At 44.8% G+C, this 25,107-nt stretch overlaps 1 protein-coding gene across 3 annotated transcripts in view; it reads left to right on the top strand.

Annotated features, from left to right (window-relative positions):
• DCC (DCC netrin 1 receptor) overlaps positions 1 to 25,107 on the top strand; it is a gene marked incomplete at its 5' end in the record, with an annotated part of 926,289 nt that overhangs the window by 660,219 nt on the left and 240,963 nt on the right. For all 3 annotated transcript variants that reach the window (XM_083402635.1, XM_083402634.1, XM_083402636.1), the window contains one exon: positions 8,458 to 8,612. In XM_083402635.1, coding sequence (XP_083258761.1) covers positions 8,458 to 8,612 — 155 coding nt within the window. The remainder of the gene's footprint in view (positions 1 to 8,457; positions 8,613 to 25,107) is intronic.

The raw sequence follows: 25,107 nt of genomic DNA, 5'->3' as shown, positions 1-25,107 counted from the left end.
AAAAGAAAAACAAACAAACAAGTAAACATAAATCCTAACTGTAATAATTCCATTTTTGTTCACATTTTTTGGTGACTTCCTCAAATCCCCCTGGCTGAATTTCCATATATGCCATTGTAGCAGTTTTCCAAAACTAATTTCACCTAAAATTTACTTAATCAATTAATCTCTTTCTTTCTTTTCATTTTAACTTTAAACATATTGTTCTATAACAGCACATATTTAAATCCTAGGCCAATCTGATGCTTGCGAGTAATTCTATTTAAGTTATCTTAACATATTTAGCTAAATAGTCCTTAAATTTCTTCCATTCCTCCTGGTATTCCTCCTCCTTCTGGTCATGGACTCCTAAACCCCAGCTTTTTAACTGCGTAATTTTGCAGGATAGCTTTCAGAGTAGGTATTAATGTTTTCATCATGCATCATCATATGCAGTTAGAGTGCTGGATTAGAGATTGTGTTCAAACCCCTATTCAGCCATGAAGCTCGCTGCCTGCCCTTCAGCCAGTCACTTTCTCTCAGCCTAGCCTACTTCACAAAGTTGTTGTGATGATAGCTAATCATTGCTATGTAGTCATATTTCTCTATATCTCAGTTACTCTTGCTATTACATTTATCCACTTATCAATGGAGTGGGGGCTCTGAAGTTTCTTTTCCTCAGCAAAACCTTTGGAAAGTACACAATGCCCAAAGTGGTTTTTATTTTGCTTTGCTTTTTTTTTGTCATCAAAGTGTGAAATGCATGTATTTTCTCCCAACAACTACATGTTAATTAAAGTTGGCATTTCTGGAACTGGTCCTGGAGGCAAGATGGTGTTATTTGTGGGTCCTTGAAATTGCTGTACCATAGAAACAGGAAGATGCAGCACAGCCTAAATGGGAGCGTAAGAAATGTTGTTGACATCTTTGGTAAACTGGAGCTGAGCAGTCAGATATTACCTTCACTCTGAAGCATTGCAGGAGGAGGTAGAAAGTCTTGTTTTTAGCATGGTTGCATATGTTGACAACATGCAAGTAAAGCAGGTTGGATGTTGAGGCTCTAAAATGCATAAGAGATGTTTGTCACTTGCCCCCCCCCCATCAGCTTGCCCCTTGGGATTTCAAGCATTCAAATAATAATAATAATAATAATAATAATAATAATAATAATAATAATAAAATTTATTTATATCCCGCCCTCCCCAGCCGAAGCCGGGCTCGGGGTGGCTAACAACAATTAAATAATAAAACAATCAAATAATCCAACGTTCTAAAAACATTCCATTATAAAAATTAATTAAAATCAAATTAATGGCAACCGTTAAGCAAAATTCTGTGCAGGTTGCCAGAGGAGGGAGTCAGGCTGGGCCCTGACCAAAGGCCTGGTGGAACAACTCTGTCTTGCAGGCCCTGCGGATAGATGTCAGGTCCCGCAGGGCCCTAGTCTCTTGTGACAGAGCGTTCCACCAGATTGGAGCCACGGCTGAGAAAGCCCTGGCTCTAGTTGAGGCCAGCCTAACCTCTCTGAGGCCTGGGACCTTCAGGATGTTTTTATTTGCAGACCGTAGGTTAAATACTTTAAAAGCTCCCCCCATTCTGCCTTTCTCTTTGAGTGTTTGATTGGGACGCTCAGCCAAATCTGGAGCTCTCAGCGGCACCACAATACAATCAAATAACAATTAAAACTATACAGATATACTGCTGTCTTTATTTTAGAAACATTACCCAGAAACATGAAAAAGAAAAAAATCCACCATCCATCCAACACAAAAATGAACACCTAATAGGCGCTAAAAGCCAGGCATTCATGTCACACAAATGCCCAGGAAAACAAATAGGTATTTCTTAACTTTTGGGCATCAGGCAACACCCTCCCTGTTATCCTCCTTCTCCACACTAACAAAATACATTGCAAAGGACTTCCACAGTCCCATGGGGATATAGGAATGCACACCAGTGAACAGATTGCCTCAGAAGGTGGTGGCCTCCTCATTGTTGGGTGGTATTAAGCAGAGCCTGGGTAAGCATGTAGAGGTCCTCTAGCAACAGTTGTTCTGCACCGGCATCAGGTTGGAATAGATGGGAGTCAGGACCCTTCAGACTATGCAATTCCAACTTGTTGATGTCATCCTAACAGTAAGCCTCAATTGGCTGCAGGGAAGACAATTCTTCCCTGCCTGTCAAACAGTGCTGGTTAGGAACACACAGTGTCCCTAGTGTGTGGCTTGCAGCTGTAGCAGCATGCCAGATGTCAAAAGGGGCAGGGGCGAGGATGCCACCCTTTGTTCCCTCTCAGCGCTACAAACAAAGGAAGCAGATGGGAAGCAGAAAGTTTAGGACTGGGGAAGCAATGAGAAGGCAATGATTTGGAGAATCAACAAGTTTGGAAATTTATGGAACAGACTCCCCCATAAGAGGTGAAACAAGTTCTGGTTTGGCTTGCAACAGAGCTTCTAGTACAGCAAGTTTTTTAGTTTGGAGGGAAATCATCATAAAAAAGGGGCCACCAAGATCCCTGTGTCAAGCATAACATCTAGTTCTGCCTCTAGCAACAAGTTGTGTCAATTTGCTCATGCATACCCTTGCTTTGCACACATGTGCACATACACGCACACACACATAGGTAGTGACTGTCATGAAACAGAAGATAGAGGCCCATTGAAAAATAGTGTTTGCCCCTTACCAAGTCTGCTACTGTAAAGAATATCATCTATTTTTGCCGGTGGGATGGCACTGGGCTTAAAATGCCACTTTTAATTTTAAAAAGAAAGAAAAAGAAAACCCATTTTAAAACTTCCATTGTGGCGAGAACAGCCTCGGGTCCTGTGAACTTTTAGGCTTCCAATGTGTGAACAAAATAAATGTAGTTTCCTTTAAGTGCTCGGGTAGAACACTGAGTCATTTATTGTTTATACATTATTTTTACAAAAGAGCTATTTTTCTCTTTACAATAACAGCAGATCTGACATTAACCTGAGGCATGCACAGAAATTGTCAGACAAATTACTGTAACTCCGCAGTCCTGAACGATTCCTGGTGTTGGAGAATAACAGTAATTTTGCTTGACAATTGACAGTTCTTGTAATGCCAGAACTGCATATAGAACCCTTCTGCAGCACATCTTCAGCTAATGCATGTCCTTATATTGTAACTGTCCTGTGACATCACACTCAAAGGTTTGACCAGCCTTTGCCAGTCTGTTTTGGACTACAACTCTCAATCAGACCCACCAGCGCAGCTGTTTTGTAGTCCACAACATGTGTAGGGCACCTGGTTGGGGAAAGCTGAGTTAGATGTTCTGGGGCATCCTGAGATTCCTCAAAGGTTTCCCAGATGCTTCTCAGTTGAGAAGCTTAGCAGATGTAAATGGTGGGTGTGCTTTCCTTTAAAGTCTGCTTTTTTATTGCTGTGCTAGGTGGAAGGAAGACTGTAGCTTGGTGATAGAGCACATGATTCACACGAAAAAGGTCCCACAAATCAGAATAGACAATTCTGGACTTGCTGAAAATCTGTTCTGGGCTTGGAGACTGACTGGCCCAAAATTACCCAGTGAGTTTCTGGATTGAGTGGGGTTTTGAACCCTGGTCTCCCAGGTCATCGCCCTCTACTCTAACCACTATGCTGGCTCTTTCGCAATTGTCTCCAAGATTGCAAAATAGCCTTTTGGTGGATACAAGTTACTGTGCCCAAAGAGCAAATCAGCCACATGAATCCAACTGGTGTTGGATTCACTGTAGCCATTACAAACATATCAACTCTTTGTCCCATCACCCTATTATCTGCACTGGTGAATAGGTAATACATTTCCTGTAAATTGACCAATGACTGTGACCTTTAGGACGATGGGGAAAGATGTTTACTACAAGCCTGTTCTGCAAAATAGCAATTGAATGCATAGTGAAACAAACCCTCAGCTTCCTCTTCGCTATATGTACAGTAGCATGAATCACAGGGGCTATTTAGGCATGCTTGAGGAATTTTTATCTTTTGGAATTCTGATATGAACGGACCCTGATCTGCACCTGCTTGCTGGTTGGTGAGAACCCAGAGCCAACAGTCAGATTTCACACTCCTCCAAATGTTGTGATGGGTTTTTCCATTCAAAACGTCTCAAGATGCTTTTAAAAGTAGGCTTAGAAATCCATACTGTGAGAGAAAGTACATTCAAAAATGTGTATTTAAATACTATTTGAATGCAATTTTTGTCCATTGCAGATCAATGCAGAAATGGGACAGACCTGAAGTAGACTAAACCCTAGGACTGTCCCTTTGTGTTACTTAACAGGGTAATATATCACCTCAAAGAGCAGGTCCCTGCTATAAGGAGTTTCTAGTAAAATTTTGACTGAGGTAGTAAGGAGACCACAAAATCAAGGGGAGAGCAAAGGTCTTAAAAATATAGAAAAGGAAGGAATTGGAAAAGCAAAGGCAAATGCTTACTGACTTGATTACAGAGTTGCCAGCATAGCCAACCCCTCCTCCCTTTACACTGCACACAAACCTCACCTATTCCCTCACAGCCCAGACAATGCCCTTCCCCTCCCAGCCTGCCCAAATCCCCTTCCCTCCCAGTTCATTTCAAGCCCCTCCCCTTCTCACAGCTTACCCCAAGCCCCTCCCCTCCCAGCTCATGCCAAACCCCTCCCCTACTCCTCACAACTCACCCACCCCCTCCCATTCTCACAACTCATCCAAGCTCCTCCCCTCACAGCTCACCCAAGCCCCTCCCCTCACAGCTCATGCCAAACCCCTCCCCTTCTCTTCACAGCTCACCCAAGCTCCTCCCCTCACAGCTCATGCCAACCCCTCCCCTTCTCCTCAGAACTCACCCAAGCTCCTCCCCACACAGCTCATCTCAACCCCAACCATCTGCTGTTGCATTTAATGGGGTGTCAGATTGCATTTAATGGGGTACCAATTGTCTCTCCACCCCCAACCCCTTTTTAGGGAGAGGTTACATAGGTCACATGTTCACATTTCCTGCCCTTGTAGAAGCCAGTGTGCCTTAGGTTGTGTGTGCATCAGGGTTAATCTCCCTATGGCAGATGTTGGGAATCTTTCACCCTCCAGATGATGTTGAGCTACAACTCCCATCATGCCTGGCCACTGACCATACTTGCTGGGTCTGATGGGAGCTGCAACATTTGGAGAGCCAAAGTGCTCAGGGAAATCCCATAATGGCTATTATTCCTGCTTAGATGATCCTTGGGGTCTTTTCCAGCCCTACACTTCTTTGATTTTATAGTAATTTACATACTTTTATTGTTATTAATTTTTGTCAAGGTAGTCTGAAGCAACAGGTGAGAAAGGACCTTGGCCAACCTTTGGTCCGTTTTCATAGTATTAAGTACTGTGCAGTCAGAGACATTATCATGATTCTTCCACCTTGAAGCAACTAATTAGGTGTTTAATAGATTGTAGAAGTATTGGCGGCCCACCTACCAAGTGTGCAAAAATGCTGCAATTACATTTTTGACACCCCAATGCACTTATAAGTCACTCTACGTTCATTTCAGCAAATTACCCTGGGAGGGCTCCATGTTTTGTAAGTAAATGAGTCATATTTGAAACTACCTTTTATTTTACATTTCAGCATTTCAGAGCAATTCTCTCTGTGTGTGTTTTAATGAATTGCTTCTCAAGAGCTCCTAGATACTGTCTTGTTTTCAAATATAGCTTCGTTATTAATTTTTATACTAAAACCCCTGTTCGTGTGTGTCGCCAGAATTCTGAAAGGTTCTCAAAGGCTAACTACTGCATTTTCCTCTTCTGCGGCACTCCCATTAAGTCTACACCATAGTATGCTCTACCCAAAGAAGAATGCCAGAAGAAAGATGGGGCAGCAATGCAGCGCATGACACTCTTAATTTGAAGGTTGGGGGGCGGGGTTTGAACCCCAAGTTGGGCAAAAGAATCCTGCATCGCAGCAGGTTGGACTAGATAACACCTGTAGTCACTTCCAATTCTATGACCTGTTGGATCTGTGTGCAGCTCTCCTAGGTGGTCAACATTTGAATTGCAGGTGGCAGTCACTCAGTGAAATAACTTCAAGTTCTGGACTGACTCTGCCTACTCAGGTTGACCATTAGATCCTCCAGAACAGGAAGGAATAGAAGAGGAAAGTCCTGTTCCAGTTGAACTTTGGCTGAGCAACAGGATGTTTCAGAGGTCTGGTGTGTTATTGCATCTTTTGGTTGTGACTTTCCCCTGATCCTGCCGCCTGAAGGTTCTAGTCCAGCCATAGGCAAACTTGACCCTCCAGATGTTTGGGACTACAATTCCCATCATCCCTAGCTAACAGGACCAGTGGTCAGGGATGATGGGAATTGTAGCCCCAAACATCTGGAGGGCCAGAGTTTGCCAATGCCTGTTCTAGTCTCATAGGACCAGCTGCTGCAGATGTTATCAGAGGAGTGGTCATAGTTCAGTGGCAGAATGTCTGCTTTCCATGCATAAGGTCCAAGGTTCAATCCCTGCCACCTCCAAACAGAGCTAGGAATGTCCTCATCTCTGAAACCCAGGAAAGCTGCTGTCAGCCAGTGTGGGCAGTACTGTGGCAGATTGACCATTGGTCTGACTTAGTTTTAGTTTTCCTGTGCTCCATTTGGAGCCAGCAGTGGCTAAATAGGCCCTATTCACTGGCGCTACACTACAGCAAAATCACTTAGACTGTCTAAAGCAGCATTATTTGATAACCAAAATCCTCCACAGAGAACACATTTTTAGTAGGCACGTAGGATAATGGTCAAATAAATGAAGCCAGTTTTGTTTTGATTTGGTGCTTTATTAACATCAGATTTGGAGTTTTCCTGTTTCAGGTCCATGGGAACTGTGTTGAGCAAAGAGGGCTGTGGATTAGGAGAATTAGTATTGAAAACGGAGCCCCTTTGCTTTTGAAGATGCCCATCTGGATCTGTTATTTAATACTCTGTGATGGCTAGAGCTCTGAGACCATTAGCCTTTCTCTCCTCAGGCAAATTTGAAACATTTGATCTTTTTGCTATGCTACATTTCTTATTTAATGTTGTTTATGCCACAAAAGCCCTCAAACAGCACGCTAAAGAAAGGTCGTGAAAGATGGGGGTGAACAAAGTAAATTACCAATTTCTCCCCACCCAAAATGAAAGATGAGCTAGTCCCAGGCCAGTAATCGGTGGTCTATTCCATGAAAGAATATTAAATCCTTATTTCCTTGGGGCTCTTTGTTTTTAACCAACAACATCCACTGAAGGAACATGTGGGGAAAGGGTTAACTCCTTCACCACTGAAAATCACTCCTGAGAGCAGCTGCAAGTCAGAGGAGACAATATCAGCTAATGGTCTGACTTAGTAGCGAGGGAATCTATGTTGTTCTTTTCTTGATAGGTGGGCAAATTTGTAAGAAATTTCAGGGGAGTGGGTGGGTTGACTCAACTTGCAGATGAAAAGATAGAGGTTATTTATTTATTTATTCTTATTTAAAAGAAGCCTCTCCAGGCACGTTCAGGATCTAGTCCAGGAAGAGGAATGCAGGTGGATCAAAGTCAGAAGGCTATTGAGATGGATGGGATTACCAGCCACTGTTTGCAGCTGGAGAGGCTTATTTTAAATCAAGGATAGGCAACCTCAGGACAGTGGGATGAACTAGACCCTCTGAGCCTCTCTGCCTGGCTCTGAACCTCTCCTCTGGCCATGCTTGTTATCCCCAGTATGACTTACCGTATTTTTTGCTCCATAAGACACACTTTTTCCCTCTTAAAATCTAAGGGGAAATGTCTGTGCATCTTATGGAGCGAATGTGTGGTCCCTGGGGCTGGGGGGGAACCCGGGCTTCCCTCACCAGCCCCAACAAGCTCTGGGAGCAGCAGGAAGGTTGCGTGCAGCCTCTCCGCTGCTCCTGACTTACTCTTTGGGGCTGGTAGTGGCTTTCCCCAAAGAGCAGGTCTGAGGGGCTGGTGGTAGGGGGAAACCGCGCTTCCCCCACCGCCAGCCCCGGGGAGCAGCAGGAAGGCTGTGCGCAGCCTTTCCGCTGCTCCCCGACCTGCTCTTTGGGTCGAGCAGCTCTCGGGTAGCCCGCGAAGCCTCCGCAGGACACCTGGGGAGACCTTGTGTGGATATTCCTGGCTTTTGCGGAAGGTGGGGGAAGGGACAGAGCGAGGCTCTCTCACTTCCCCCAAATCCTGCAAAAGCCCCCAAGAACCGCATTTTTTTTTTAATTCCCCCCCCCCCAAAAAGTAGGTGTGCCTTATGGTCAGGTGCGCCTTATGGAGCGAAAAATACGGTACATTGCAGAATGGGTAAGTAAAATAAAATAACAGCAACCGGCCATCCACAGTTTCTTCGAAACATTATATTCATTAAGCTGTTTGCTGCTTATTCAGCAGCCTTGCCTCATCGTTTTCACATTATCAAGCACTTCTGTGAATCCAACTAGAAATATGTGACTGGAAGTATTTCATCCTGACGTCCCCCCCCCCTTGTGCTGCTGTTTCTGGTTAGGGAGCGGGCTCTGAACACATCACAGCCTGGGATGCTCCAGCTTACCGTGGGGAATCTGAAACCAGAAGAGACCTACATCTTCCGAGTGGTAGCGTACAACGAATGGGGCCCAGGAGAAAGCTCACAGCCCATCAAGGTGGCCACACAACCCGAATGTAAGTATCCTTATTTGTTGGCAGCCATTTGTGTTTTCACATTTCCACAGCCAACTTTTATATGCACACTCCAAATGTTTATGAAATGATTTCTCATCATGGAATGGGATGGGCAGCATTAGAATTCCCCCATTGATTTCTGTGGCTGCACCCCCTCCGATTCTGGACCAGGTTAGTCTTAAGGAATGCATACATTAATTTCATTTGCATGTGTTCAAAATGTTTGTTGCGTTTCATTTAGAGCAGAACAGGCATTTGTCTTGGGGTTTTAAATGAAGGGCGAAGATTTAAGTTGGGGACCAATCAACTTGCCAGAAACTTTTCTTTAAAAATCATTGGGGTAAAATTCATGGGATGTTGGTGAGGAGGTGATGTGGGAAAGTTGTGAGGTGTAGTAAGATCATCGATCGCCCTTTCTTTATCACAAGGAGCTAAACAGATGATGCAGTTAAATTTTAAAGGCATGGATCACATAATGTGTGCCATCAGTGTAGATGATGCTTCTCATCAGCCTTTGGCAACCTGGTGCCCTTGTAGACCAGTGTTTTGGTCTACAACTTCCACCAGCTCCAGCCAACACATGAAAGCTGTTGTCCAAAACATATGGAGAGCACCAGGTTGGCAAGGGTTGTTTTTCCAAGTCCCATCTCCCATTCTCCTTTCTGTAGCTTATCATTGCTGACCTGAAAACTTTTTCCGGATGGGTTACTTGAATTGGGAGATCCATGTGGATGCATGATTTTGTGAATAAAAAGAAGTGCCTCTTCTTTCCTCCTTTCACAATAGAGAGATGTATAAAGCAATGCAGGGGTAGATTGGGTACCTGTATGGAAATGGATAGGGAAACTGTTTGGGGGTATGGGAGCTCTTCTGTGCACTTCAGAGCATCCATGCCTAGAGGAGACATGTGAATTGGGTCAGTCCAATGAAGAACGCAGAACTAACAAAATCCTTGAGCATCTTTACTGGCCTCACATTGCGCCTGACAAAGCCACAGTGTGGGGATGAAGAGAAAGGAGGTTTTGCATTATTGCCCCTCCAAAGGCTCCAAGGCAGAGAGAGGAAGGACCATCTGATTGCATTTGCCTGGCCTACTATATATATATATATATATATATATATAGTCTCTAATCAGAAACGAACTACACAAGAAAAGATACCTACTAAACCAAACCAACAAAGATCTACTCACTCTTCACCTCAAACTCTGTAACAAAATCCACCCTGCACTCTGGGACAAATGCAAACAACTAGCCGTCTGGAGAGCTGAAACGGAGACCTCACACAAGACAGACACACACACCAACAAACTCCACAAACTAGAGAAACGCCAGAAGCCCAGCCACCCTCCACAACAACCCATGAAACAAACAGTACATAACATATCAGACAGGATCCTCACCTCAACTGAAACCAAAGTACTCTCCAAAGGTTTCAACTTTGCAGTCGCCCCGAGACGCATCCCCACGGAAAACATCATATGCGGAGTCGAAGCTAGCCTAACCAAAATCAATCCAGATGAAGCCAATAAAATCAGACTTGAAGTCACCAACATCCTCTGCTCCAGCAAACCACCCAGAAGCAATTTACACAAAGAAGAACAGAAAGCACTCACCAACCTGAGGAAAGACAACAACATAATCATTCTCCCAGCAGACAAAGGTAATGCCACTGTTGTGATGAACACATCGGACTACCAAGCAAAACTATCAAATCTACTCCAAGACCCTACCTACCAACCTATAAAAACAGATCCCACCACCTATCTGGAAAAAACCACCAAATCCAAAATAAAAGCCTCTCCTATCAGTGAAGAAATCCAGCTAAGAATCATCCCCAGAGAAAAATCATCCAGATGCCCCAAACTCTACGGCCTCCCCAAGATACACAAAGAAGGAACACCACTCAGACCAATAGTCAGCTCCATAGGCTCACCTCTACAAAATCTCGCTAAATTTCTCGCCAAGCAACTTCAGCCCTATGCAGAATCCATCTCTTCACACGTTCCAAACTCCTTCCAGTTCATAGAAACAATAAAGAAGCAAAACCTACAACCCAATGACCTACTTGTGAGCTTCGATGTTGTATCTCTCTTCACACAAGTGCCCATTAATGAAGCCTTGACAGCCATTCAAAACAAATACAATCCCCCCGAATACATCTTGGACCTGACCAACCACTGCCTAACCAACACGTACTTCATCCACAATGGACAAAGATACAAACAGATAGAAGGAGCACCTATGGGATCACCCCTCTCACCGGTCATCGCTAACCTGTACATGGAACACTTTGAAACCAATGCTTTAGACAAGTCAGAACACAAACCCAAACTTTGGCTCAGATATGTTGACGACACCTTTGTAATTTGGCCACACGGGAAGGAAAAACTGGATAGCTTCCTCACACATCTCAACAGCCTACACCCCAAAATACAATTCACTATGGAAATAGAAGCCAACAACCAACTTCCCTTCCTTGACGTCCTAATCTACAAAAAACCTGATGGCTCCCTAGGACACACTATCTACCGGAAAAAAACACACACCAACCGCTACTTACATGCACAATCACACCACCACCCTGCACAAATAAACTCCGTAGCCAAGACTCTCATCTCCAGAACCAAACGCCTGGCTGACGAAGACCACTTGACAACTGAGTTACAGAATCTCTCAAATGTGTTAATTGCCAATGGATACCAGCAAAACAGGGTTACGAAGCTAATCCAAAAAGAAACACCCCCCAAAAACCAAGACACAGAAGAAAACAATGGCATAGCCCTCCTTCCTTATATCAAGGGCACTACAGATAAAATTAGCAAAATCCTCCATAAACACAATATCAAAACAGCCTTTTGCACCAACCAAAAAATAGCCAATATCCTCAGAAACCCCAAGGATAAAATTCAGTTGGAAAACCAAGGGGTCTATGAAATACCCTGCAAAGTCTGCCCAGCCACGTACATTGGACAAACAAACAGACGAATAAATGCACGGATCGCAGAACACAAGAATGCCGTCAAAAAAGAAGAAAAAACTTCCTCTCTTTTCCAACACATGAAAGAAACAGGACACGAAATTAATTTTGCAGATTCCAAATTGCTCTTTAACATGGAACATCACCACAAGAGAATAATCATGGAAGCCATCGAGATAGAGAAACACCCTCACAACATGAACAAGCGTGACGACACATCCCGCTTGCCAGACATCTGGAAATTAGCCCTCCCCACAAAATCTGACACCAGATCCAGAGGCACACAGAACGCCATCACCAATCAACCACACCAGACCCAAACCCAGACCCTCTCCACAGATAAATTACAGACACCATCCAGTAGCCAAACCAGGGTGGCACCTCCGGATGCTGCACCCCCCTGCAATCCCTACACAGATCTGGCTGGCACAGGCCACAAAACCACAGCTCGCCCCTATACACGAAGCCAAGCCAGAGCACAACCAAGTGCAGTACAGCCATCTTCTCAGAAAAACTCTTCACAAAGTTCAAGAGTTCAAGACACGAAGGCTTTAGCAACTAAGCCACACCTAATGACCCACCTAAGTGGGATTCAGGAAATCACTCAAGAAATCACTCAAGATATCCCTCAAGTAATTAAGGAACAAAAGAAGAAAAGGCACACTAGCCTGGGAACCTCCTCTCTGCCCAGAACATTGGAGGCTATACACCACACCTCCTCAACAGTATTTATAGGAACTCAAACACTGAGATCCTGCTCTGTTCCAGTAACAAGAAGCCGAAAGCACCAGCCTGAAGATGACGAGTGAGACCTCGTCGAAACGTCGCCTAGACACCCCAACTTTTACACGGGAAGACACCCGAGGACACCAAAACCTGCATTCCTGTACCCGTGAAAATCTACGAAAGCAAATATCTCACCTCTACGGGGAGGAAACCTTCCAGCTGACAAGAACCTACGAGAAACTAGAAATCCGAAGAGCCACCATCTTATGTGATCTCTTGTTCCTACGCAACTGCCGAGACAACAACTTAATTCCCACATGCTTCCAACTTAAATTCCACTCTAAAACCCCAGCTACCGAAAGGATCCTGAAACGAACTGAACTATCTCTAATCAGAAACGAACTACACAAGAAAAGATACCTACTAAACCAAACCAACAAAGATCTACTCACTCTTCACCTCAAACTCTGTAACAAAATCCACCCTGCACTCTGGGACAAATGCAAACAACTAGCCGTCTGGAGAGCTGAAACGGAGACCTCACACAAGACAGACACACACACCAACAAACTCCACAAACTAGAGAAACGCCAGAAGCCCAGCCACCCTCCACAACAACCCATGAAACAAACAGTACATAACATATCAGACAGGATCCTCACCTCAACTGAAACCAAAGTACTCTCCAAAGGTTTCAACTTTGCAGTCGCCCCGAGACGCATCCCCACGGAAAACATCATATGCGGAGTCGAAGCTAGCCTAACCAAAATCAATCCAGATGAAGCCAATAAAATCAGACTTGAAGTCACCAACATCCTCTGCTCCAGCAAACCACCCAGAAGCAATTTACACAAAGAAGAACAGAAAGCACTCACCAACCTGAGGAAAGACAACAACATAATCATTCTCCCAGCAGACAAAGGTAATGCCACTGTTGTGATGAACACATCGGACTACCAAGCAAAACTATCAAATCTACTCCAAGACCCTACCTACCAACCTATAAAAACAGATCCCACCACCTATCTGGAAAAAACCACCAAATCCAAAATAAAAGCCTCTCCTATCAGTGAAGAAATCCAGCTAAGAATCATCCCCAGAGAAAAATCATCCAGATGCCCCAAACTCTACGGCCTCCCCAAGATACACAAAGAAGGAACACCACTCAGACCAATAGTCAGCTCCATAGGCTCACCTCTACAAAATCTCGCTAAATTTCTCGCCAAGCAACTTCAGCCCTATGCAGAATCCATCTCTTCACACGTTCCAAACTCCTTCCAGTTCATAGAAACAATAAAGAAGCAAAACCTACAACCCAATGACCTACTTGTGAGCTTCGATGTTGTATCTCTCTTCACACAAGTGCCCATTAATGAAGCCTTGACAGCCATTCAAAACAAATACAATCCCCCCGAATACATCTTGGACCTGACCAACCACTGCCTAACCAACACGTACTTCATCCACAATGGACAAAGATACAAACAGATAGAAGGAGCACCTATGGGATCACCCCTCTCACCGGTCATCGCTAACCTGTACATGGAACACTTTGAAACCAATGCTTTAGACAAGTCAGAACACAAACCCAAACTTTGGCTCAGATATGTTGACGACACCTTTGTAATTTGGCCACACGGGAAGGAAAAACTGGATAGCTTCCTCACACATCTCAACAGCCTACACCCCAAAATACAATTCACTATGGAAATAGAAGCCAACAACCAACTTCCCTTCCTTGACGTCCTAATCTACAAAAAACCTGATGGCTCCCTAGGACACACTATCTACCGGAAAAAAACACACACCAACCGCTACTTACATGCACAATCACACCACCACCCTGCACAAATAAACTCCGTAGCCAAGACTCTCATCTCCAGAACCAAACGCCTGGCTGACGAAGACCACTTGACAACTGAGTTACAGAATCTCTCAAATGTGTTAATTGCCAATGGATACCAGCAAAACAGGGTTACGAAGCTAATCCAAAAAGAAACACCCCCCAAAAACCAAGACACAGAAGAAAACAATGGCATAGCCCTCCTTCCTTATATCAAGGGCACTACAGATAAAATTAGCAAAATCCTCCATAAACACAATATCAAAACAGCCTTTTGCACCAACCAAAAAATAGCCAATATCCTCAGAAACCCCAAGGATAAAATTCAGTTGGAAAACCAAGGGGTCTATGAAATACCCTGCAAAGTCTGCCCAGCCACGTACATTGGACAAACAAACAGACGAATAAATGCACGGATCGCAGAACACAAGAATACCGTCAAAAAAGAAGAAAAAACTTCCTCTCTTTTCCAACACATGAAAGAAACAGGACACGAAATTAATTTTGCAGATTCCAAATTGCTCTTTAACATGGAACATCACCACAAGAGAATAATCATGGAAGCCATCGAGATAGAGAAACACCCTCACAACATGAACAAGCGTGACGACACATCCCGCTTGCCAGACATCTGGAAATTAGCCCTCCCCACAAAATCTGACACCAGATCCAGAGGCACACAGAACGCCATCACCAATCAACCACACCAGACCCAAACCCAGACCCTCTCCACAGATAAATTACAGACACCATCCAGTAGCCAAACCAGGGTGGCACCTCCGGATGCTGCACCCCCCTGCAATCCCTACACAGATCTGGCTGGCACAGGCCACAAAACCACAGCTCGCCCCTATACACGAAGCCAAGCCAGAGCACAACCAAGTGCAGTACAGCCATCTTCTCAGAAAAACTCTTCACAAAGTTCAAGAGTTCAAGACACGAAGGCTTTAGCAACTAATCCACACCTAATGACCCACCTAAGTGGGATTCAGGAAATCACTCAAGAAATCACTCAAGATATCCCTCAAGTAATTAAGGAACAAAAGAAGAAAAGGCACACTAGCCTGGGAACCTCCTCTCTGCCCAGAACATTGGAGGCTATACACCACACCTCCTCAACAGTATTTATAGGAACTCAAACACTGAGATCCTGCTCTGTTCCAGTAACAAGAAGCCGAAAGCACCAGCCTGAAGATGACGAGTGAGACCTCGTCGAAACGTCGCCTAGACACCCCAACTTTTACACGGGAAGACACCCGAGGACACCAAAACCTGCATTCCTGTACCCGTGAAAATCTACGAAAGCAAATATCTCACCTCTACGGGGAGGAAACCTTCCAGCTGACAAGAACCTACGAGAAACTAGAAATCCGAAGAGCCACCATCTTATGTGATCTCTTGTTCCTACGCAACTGCCGAGACAACAACTTAATTCCCACATGCTTCCAACTTAAATTCCACTCTAAAACCCCAGCTACCGAAAGGATCCTGAAACGAACTGAACTATCTCTAATCAGAAACGAACTACACAAGAAAAGATACCTACTAAACCAAACCAACAAAGATCTACTCACTCTTCACCTCAAACTCTGTAACAAAATCCACCCTGCACTCTGGGACAAATGCAAACAACTAGCCGTCTGGAGAGCTGAAACGGAGACCTCACACAAGACAGACACACACACCAACAAACTCCACAAACTAGAGAAACGCCAGAAGCCCAGCCACCCTCCACAACAACCCATGAAACAAACAGTACATAACATATCAGACAGGATCCTCACCTCAACTGAAACCAAAGTACTCTCCAAAGGTTTCAACTTTGCAGTCGCCCCGAGACGCATCCCCACGGAAAACATCATATGCGGAGTCGAAGCTAGCCTAACCAAAATCAATCCAGATGAAGCCAATAAAATCAGACTTGAAGTCACCAACATCCTCTGCTCCAGCAAACCACCCAGAAGCAATTTACACAAAGAAGAACAGAAAGCACTCACCAACCTGAGGAAAGACAACAACATAATCATTCTCCCAGCAGACAAAGGTAATGCCACTGTTGTGATGAACACATCGGACTACCAAGCAAAACTATCAAATCTACTCCAAGACCCTACCTACCAACCTATAAAAACAGATCCCACCACCTATCTGGAAAAAACCACCAAATCCAAAATAAAAGCCTCTCCTATCAGTGAAGAAATCCAGCTAAGAATCATCCCCAGAGAAAAATCATCCAGATGCCCCAAACTCTACGGCCTCCCCAAGATACACAAAGAAGGAACACCACTCAGACCAATAGTCAGCTCCATAGGCTCACCTCTACAAAATCTCGCTAAATTTCTCGCCAAGCAACTTCAGCCCTATGCAGAATCCATCTCTTCACACGTTCCAAACTCCTTCCAGTTCATAGAAACAATAAAGAAGCAAAACCTACAACCCAATGACCTACTTGTGAGCTTCGATGTTGTATCTCTCTTCACACAAGTGCCCATTAATGAAGCCTTGACAGCCATTCAAAACAAATACAATCCCCCCGAATACATCTTGGACCTGACCAACCACTGCCTAACCAACACGTACTTCATCCACAATGGACAAAGATACAAACAGATAGAAGGAGCACCTATGGGATCACCCCTCTCACCGGTCATCGCTAACCTGTACATGGAACACTTTGAAACCAATGCTTTAGACAAGTCAGAACACAAACCCAAACTTTGGCTCAGATATGTTGACGACACCTTTGTAATTTGGCCACACGGGAAGGAAAAACTGGATAGCTTCCTCACACATCTCAACAGCCTACACCCCAAAATACAATTCACTATGGAAATAGAAGCCAACAACCAACTTCCCTTCCTTGACGTCCTAATCTACAAAAAACCTGATGGCTCCCTAGGACACACTATCTACCGGAAAAAAACACACACCAACCGCTACTTACATGCACAATCACACCACCACCCTGCACAAATAAACTCCGTAGCCAAGACTCTCATCTCCAGAACCAAACGCCTGGCTGACGAAGACCACTTGACAACTGAGTTACAGAATCTCTCAAATGTGTTAATTGCCAATGGATACCAGCAAAACAGGGTTACGAAGCTAATCCAAAAAGAAACACCCCCCAAAAACCAAGACACAGAAGAAAACAATGGCATAGCCCTCCTTCCTTATATCAAGGGCACTACAGATAAAATTAGCAAAATCCTCCATAAACACAATATCAAAACAGCCTTTTGCACCAACCAAAAAATAGCCAATATCCTCAGAAACCCCAAGGATAAAATTCAGTTGGAAAACCAAGGGGTCTATGAAATACCCTGCAAAGTCTGCCCAGCCACGTACATTGGACAAACAAACAGACGAATAAATGCACGGATCGCAGAACACAAGAATGCCGTCAAAAAAGAAGAAAAAACTTCCTCTCTTTTCCAACACATGAAAGAAACAGGACACGAAATTAATTTTGCAGATTCCAAATTGCTCTTTAACATGGAACATCACCACAAGAGAATAATCATGGAAGCCATCGAGATAGAGAAACACCCTCACAACATGAACAAGCGTGACGACACATCCCGCTTGCCAGACATCTGGAAATTAGCCCTCCCCACAAAATCTGACACCAGATCCAGAGGCACACAGAACGCCATCACCAATCAACCACACCAGACCCAAACCCAGACCCTCTCCACAGATAAATTACAGACACCATCCAGTAGCCAAACCAGGGTGGCACCTCCGGATGCTGCACCCCCCTGCAATCCCTACACAGATCTGGCTGGCACAGGCCACAAAACCACAGCTCGCCCCTATACACGAAGCCAAGCCAGAGCACAACCAAGTGCAGTACAGCCATCTTCTCAGAAAAACTCTTCACAAAGTTCAAGAGTTCAAGACACGAAGGCTTTAGCAACTAATCCACACCTAATGACCCACCTAAGTGGGATTCAGGAAATCACTCAAGAAATCACTCAAGATATCCCTCAAGTAATTAAGGAACAAAAGAAGAAAAGGCACACTAGCCTGGGAACCTCCTCTCTGCCCAGAACATTGGAGGCTATACACCACACCTCCTCAACAGTATTTATAGGAACTCAAACACTGAGATCCTGCTCTGTTCCAGTAACAAGAAGCCGAAAGCACCAGCCTGAAGATGACGAGTGAGACCTCGTCGAAACGTCGCCTAGACACCCCAACTTTTACACGGGAAGACACCCGAGGACACCAAAACCTGCATTCCTGTACCCGTGAAAATCTACGAAAGCAAATATCTCACCTCTACGGGGAGGAAACCTTCCAGCTGACAAGAACCTACGAGAAACTAGAAATCCGAAGAGCCACCATCTTATGTGATCTCTTGTTCCTACGCAACTGCCGAGACAACAACTTAATTCCCACATGCTTCCAACTTAAATTCCACTCTAAAACCCCAGCTACCGAAAGGATCCTGAAACGAACTGAACTATCTCTAATCAGAAACGAACTACACAAGAAAAGATACCTACTAAACCAAACCAACAAAGATCTACTCACTCTTCACCTCAAACTCTGTAACAAAATCCACCCTGCACTCTGGGACAAATGCAAACAACTAGCCGTCTGGAGAGCTGAAACGGAGACCTCACACAAGACAGACACACACACCAACAAACTCCACAAACTAGAGAAACGCCAGAAGCCCAGCCACCCTCCACAACAACCCATGAAACAAACAGTACATAACATATCAGACAGGATCCTCACCTCAACTGAAACCAAAGTACTCTCCAAAGGTTTCAACTTTGCAGTCGCCCCGAGACGCATCCCCACGGAAAACATCATATGCGGAGTCGAAGCTAGCCTAACCAAAATCAATCCAGATGAAGCCAATAAAATCAGACTTGAAGTCACCAACATCCTCTGCTCCAGCAAACCACCCAGAAGCAATTTACACAAAGAAGAACAGAAAGCACTCACCAACCTGAGGAAAGACAACAACATAATCATTCTCCCAGCAGACAAAGGTAATGCCACTGTTGTGATGAACACATCGGACTACCAAGCAAAACTATCAAATCTACTCCAAGACCCTACCTACCAACCTATAAAAACAGATCCCACCACCTATCTGGAAAAAACCACCAAATCCAAAATAAAAGCCTCTCCTATCAGTGAAGAAATCCAGCTAAGAATCATCCCCAGAGAAAAATCATCCAGATGCCCCAAACTCTACGGCCTCCCCAAGATACACAAAGAAGGAACACCACTCAGACCAATAGTCAGCTCCATAGGCTCACCTCTACAAAATCTCGCTAAATTTCTCGCCAAGCAACTTCAGCCCTATGCAGAATCCATCTCTTCACACGTTCCAAACTCCTTCCAGTTCATAGAAACAATAAAGAAGCAAAACCTACAACCCAATGACCTACTTGTGAGCTTCGATGTTGTATCTCTCTTCACACAAGTGCCCATTAATGAAGCCTTGACAGCCATTCAAAACAAATACAATCCCCCCGAATACATCTTGGACCTGACCAACCACTGCCTAACCAACACGTACTTCATCCACAATGGACAAAGATACAAACAGATAGAAGGAGCACCTATGGGATCACCCCTCTCACCGGTCATCGCTAACCTGTACATGGAACACTTTGAAACCAATGCTTTAGACAAGTCAGAACACAAACCCAAACTTTGGCTCAGATATGTTGACGACACCTTTGTAATTTGGCCACACGGGAAGGAAAAACTGGATAGCTTCCTCACACATCTCAACAGCCTACACCCCAAAATACAATTCACTATGGAAATAGAAGCCAACAACCAACTTCCCTTCCTTGACGTCCTAATCTACAAAAAACCTGATGGCTCCCTAGGACACACTATCTACCGGAAAAAAACACACACCAACCGCTACTTACATGCACAATCACACCACCACCCTGCACAAATAAACTCCGTAGCCAAGACTCTCATCTCCAGAACCAAACGCCTGGCTGACGAAGACCACTTGACAACTGAGTTACAGAATCTCTCAAATGTGTTAATTGCCAATGGATACCAGCAAAACAGGGTTACGAAGCTAATCCAAAAAGAAACACCCCCCAAAAACCAAGACACAGAAGAAAACAATGGCATAGCCCTCCTTCCTTATATCAAGGGCACTACAGATAAAATTAGCAAAATCCTCCATAAACACAATATCAAAACAGCCTTTTGCACCAACCAAAAAATAGCCAATATCCTCAGAAACCCCAAGGATAAAATTCAGTTGGAAAACCAAGGGGTCTATGAAATACCCTGCAAAGTCTGCCCAGCCACGTACATTGGACAAACAAACAGACGAATAAATGCACGGATCGCAGAACACAAGAATGCCGTCAAAAAAGAAGAAAAAACTTCCTCTCTTTTCCAACACATGAAAGAAACAGGACACGAAATTAATTTTGCAGATTCCAAATTGCTCTTTAACATGGAACATCACCACAAGAGAATAATCATGGAAGCCATCGAGATAGAGAAACACCCTCACAACATGAACAAGCGTGACGACACATCCCGCTTGCCAGACATCTGGAAATTAGCCCTCCCCACAAAATCTGACACCAGATCCAGAGGCACACAGAACGCCATCACCAATCAACCACACCAGACCCAAACCCAGACCCTCTCCACAGATAAATTACAGACACCATCCAGTAGCCAAACCAGGGTGGCACCTCCGGATGCTGCACCCCCCTGCAATCCCTACACAGATCTGGCTGGCACAGGCCACAAAACCACAGCTCGCCCCTATACACGAAGCCAAGCCAGAGCACAACCAAGTGCAGTACAGCCATCTTCTCAGAAAAACTCTTCACAAAGTTCAAGAGTTCAAGACACGAAGGCTTTAGCAACTAATCCACACCTAATGACCCACCTAAGTGGGATTCAGGAAATCACTCAAGAAATCACTCAAGATATCCCTCAAGTAATTAAGGAACAAAAGAAGAAAAGGCACACTAGCCTGGGAACCTCCTCTCTGCCCAGAACATTGGAGGCTATACACCACACCTCCTCAACAGTATTTATAGGAACTCAAACACTGAGATCCTGCTCTGTTCCAGTAACAAGAAGCCGAAAGCACCAGCCTGAAGATGACGAGTGAGACCTCGTCGAAACGTCGCCTAGACACCCCAACTTTTACACGGGAAGACACCCGAGGACACCAAAACCTGCATTCCTGTACCCGTGAAAATCTACGAAAGCATATATATATATATATATATATATATACACTTGATGACATTTGCATGCTACATTTAAAGCGCTATGGTACCACTTTAACAGTCATGGTATCCCCTAAAGAATTTTGGGAGCTGTCATTTAACATGGTGCTGAGAGTTGTTAGGAAAAAAAAACCCTCCCCTCACAGAGCTACAATTCCCAGAGTTTGCTGTGAAAATGGATTGATTGTTAAGTCACTCTGGAAGAAAACTTTGGGAGAAGCCATGGCTGTTTAAAGTGGTATCATAGTGCTTTCAATGTGTGGGCTCTAGTTACAACACCCTGGAAACTTTTTGTTTAGACCCCTGTTAATTTTGGGCAGGGAGGGGCTCCCCACCCCTTGCGACAAAATAATCTCCACTCTATCAAACATCCTTCATTCTATGCATAATCTACCAGCTTTGGCCTCTGCCCTTTCCTGACGTAATCAGTCTGCATTGCCAATTGAATGCCAAGGTTCCTTGTATTATTTTGAAATACCAAAAGTGTGATGCAAATTATCCCAGTTGAGGATTAATAGATGATGGAAAAGAGCATCCCAAACACACACCCCTTACTCTCTCTTTCTAACAGAATAAAATGTGTGCATTCTCTCCAGCTGTAATCAGTTTAAAAGATCAGTACAAGTTCCAGCTCTTCAAATAATTATTCTGACTAGAAGGACTAGATTTATATGAAGGGTGGCATGTGTGTGTGTGTGTTGCTGGATTAAGTCTTCCCATTTCTCTTAATTATTTAGTTGAAGCCTGCCCACTTTCACTTCCACTCGCTCTCACGCTGTATAATTCTACTACCATATTATCAATCAGGATAGAAATCTCTTGCTGTTTTAAGATTATCTCATCTTTCTCACCCTGTATGAGGATCATATGAGAGCTATAGCTGTGGTTCTTCTAAGAGGCTGCAAAAGGTTGCCAGAGAACAGAGGGCACCAGTTTCTATCTTGTGTAGCTGCGGGTACCAATTTGAATTTCTAAGGCAGCTTGCCTGGACACAGGACAGCTCCGGGGGGTGGTTATATGAAATCTTTGAGAGAAATAATCTTTGTAGGGAGAAAGTGTCAACAGAAGCCTGAGGTAAGCTGATCAAGCCTGGAGTGCAATAGGCTCCTTTGCCGTGAGGGAGCTGGCTGGCTGGTCAAAGGACCCTCACCTTTTTTTTGGTAGTCTTTGCTTTCTGCCAGGATGAGGAGATCAAGGGACTAGAGGGGACTTATCCTCTGAGTCAGCGGATGGAGTCAGAGCTATGCCCTCTGACCAGAAGGACACAATACTCAAGTGTCCCGAATTAAACAGGACATTACAGATTCACAGAAGTGAATCCGCTTCTGATGGAAGTACATGATGTCTTGTTTTCGCCGCCTCGTCTCTGCCTCCTCCTCCTGCTCTGGGGTGGCTTGCCACTGCCATAATGGCTGACCTCTGCCACTGCCATATTCCTGGAAGTGGGCACAGCACATCCAGAAGCACACCACTTGCCGTGGCCAGTAGCTTAATAATGATGATGATGATGGACGTGGGTGGCGCTGTGGTCTCAACCACTGAGCCTCTTGGGATTGCTGATCAGAAGATTGGCAGTTCGGATCCCTGCGACAGGGTGAGCTCCTGTTGCTCGGTCCCAGCTCCTGCCAACCTAGCAGTTTAAAAGCACACCCAAAAAGTGCAAGTAGATAAATAGGTACCACTCCAGTGGGAAGGTAAATGGCTTTTCTGTGCACTGCTCTGGTTTCGGTGTTCCGTTGTGCCAGAAATGGCTTAGTCATGCTGGCCACATGATCCGGAAAAACTGTCTGCGGACAAACGTTGGCTCCCTCGGCCTGTAAAGCGAGATGAGCACCGCAACCCCAGAGTTGTCTGTGACTGTGCTTAACTGTCAGGGGTCCTTTACCTTTATTAAAAATAATTAAATATAATAATAATAATAATAATAATAATAATAATAATAATAATAATAATAATAATATTATTTATACCCCGCCCATCTGTCTGGGTTTCCCCAGCCACTCTGGGCGGCTCCCAGTAGAATATTAAAAACATGATAAAACATCAAACATTAACAACTTCCCTAAACAAGGCTGCCTTCAGATGTCTTCTAAAACTCAGATAGCTTTTTATTTCCTTGACATCTGATGGGAGGGCCTTCCACAGGGTGGGTGCCACTACCAAGAAGGCCCTCTGCCTGGTTCCCTGTAATCTCTTTTCTCGCAGTTAGGGAACTACTAGACGGCCCTTGGTGCTGTACCTCAGCACCCAGGCTCAACGATGGGGATGGAGATGCTCCTTGGGGTATATGGGGTTGAAGAGTGTGCAGATATCCTGCTTTCCTGTCCCAAAACATTGGATGGTATGGGAGGACCCTAAATAAGGTCCTGGTGGCCTTTTCTCTAAGGATGCAGCCTGAACCTCACCTGTGTCCTCACTGTGCATTGTGCACTGTGAAGCCTTCCCCCACAACCCAGGTTGTAGGTCACAACACCAATGAAATATTTGAGGGGGCCACACAACCCCTCCAGGTTGATGGGCATTGCCATTCAAATGGTGTGTGCGTGTGCCATGTCTTGTGATCGATTATGCAGAGTGGGGCTTACATACCTCCCCCAATATTTTATTCAAGTTGGCACCCCTGCACCCCAATATTATTTTCTGGGCATCGGGAATAGAGAAACAATAAGCAGTGAGGGTGCTTTGTGAGAGTGCTTAGCTTTCTTGTGAGCATTTGATTGGAAGGCCCACAAGTTCTCATTTGGGGATGAGCAGTCCTTTCGGAAAGGCTTTCCTAGAAACTGAGAGTGACCACTGGAGGGGAATGCAGCGCCTTTCTCCAAACAAGGTTTATCTTTGCTTGTCATTTCTCAGTGCTCAAGGGTAATTTTTCCTAAGGTGTGGAAAGGGATAGAACAAAGAGCTAAAATGAGAAACGGATATGTATGGACAGAACAGTGGACAGAGAAAGGAAGGCAGAACCTCTGCTATGCCTGCCTGCTGGGGAGCTTTTAGAATCTGGCTTTACCCTTGACTACATTTCACAGGGGGATGCAGGTGGCGCTGTGGGTTAAACCACAGAGCCTAGGACTTGCCGATCAGAAGGTCAGCGGTTCGAATCCCCGCGACAGGGCGAGCGCCCGTTGCCAGTCCCTGCTCCTGCCAACCTAACAGTTCGAAAGCACGTCAAAGTGCAAGTAGATAAATAGGTACCGCTCCGGCGGGAAGGTAAACAGCGTTTCCATGCGCTGCTCTGGTTCGCCAGAAGCGCCTTAGTCATGCTGGCCACATGACCCGGAAGCTGTACGCCGGCTCCCTCAGCCAATAAAGCGAGATGAGCGCCGCAACCCCAGAGTCGGTCACGACTGGACCTAATGGTCAGGGGTCCCTTTACCTTTACCTTTTTACATTTCACAGGAAGATAGTAATGTGCAGCTGGGATCTCAGAAATGAGAGGAAGGCAAGCAGTTTGAAGGTACCAACACAGGAAGTGCCAAAGGAGGCTTAGGACTGAACTTGCAGGCCTTCAGTTTCTGCTGCAATTCGACAGGTGACCTTAAGGTCAACCACATAGATTGCAACATAAAAGGGAGGGGGGGCTTTGCTTAGCGGATCAAATAAATCAAAGGGGCTAAGTAAAACTGACAGCCTTTTAATTCACTCTTTGAATCTGCAGTTTATTGTCGGATTTATCAGCACAATGTGTATTGCT

Source organism: Podarcis tiliguerta (genome assembly GCF_965153285.1).
Source record: "Podarcis tiliguerta genome assembly, chromosome: 11".
NCBI lineage: Eukaryota > Metazoa > Chordata > Lepidosauria > Squamata > Lacertidae > Podarcis > Podarcis tiliguerta.
This window is presented reverse-complemented; position numbering and strand designations above follow the sequence as displayed.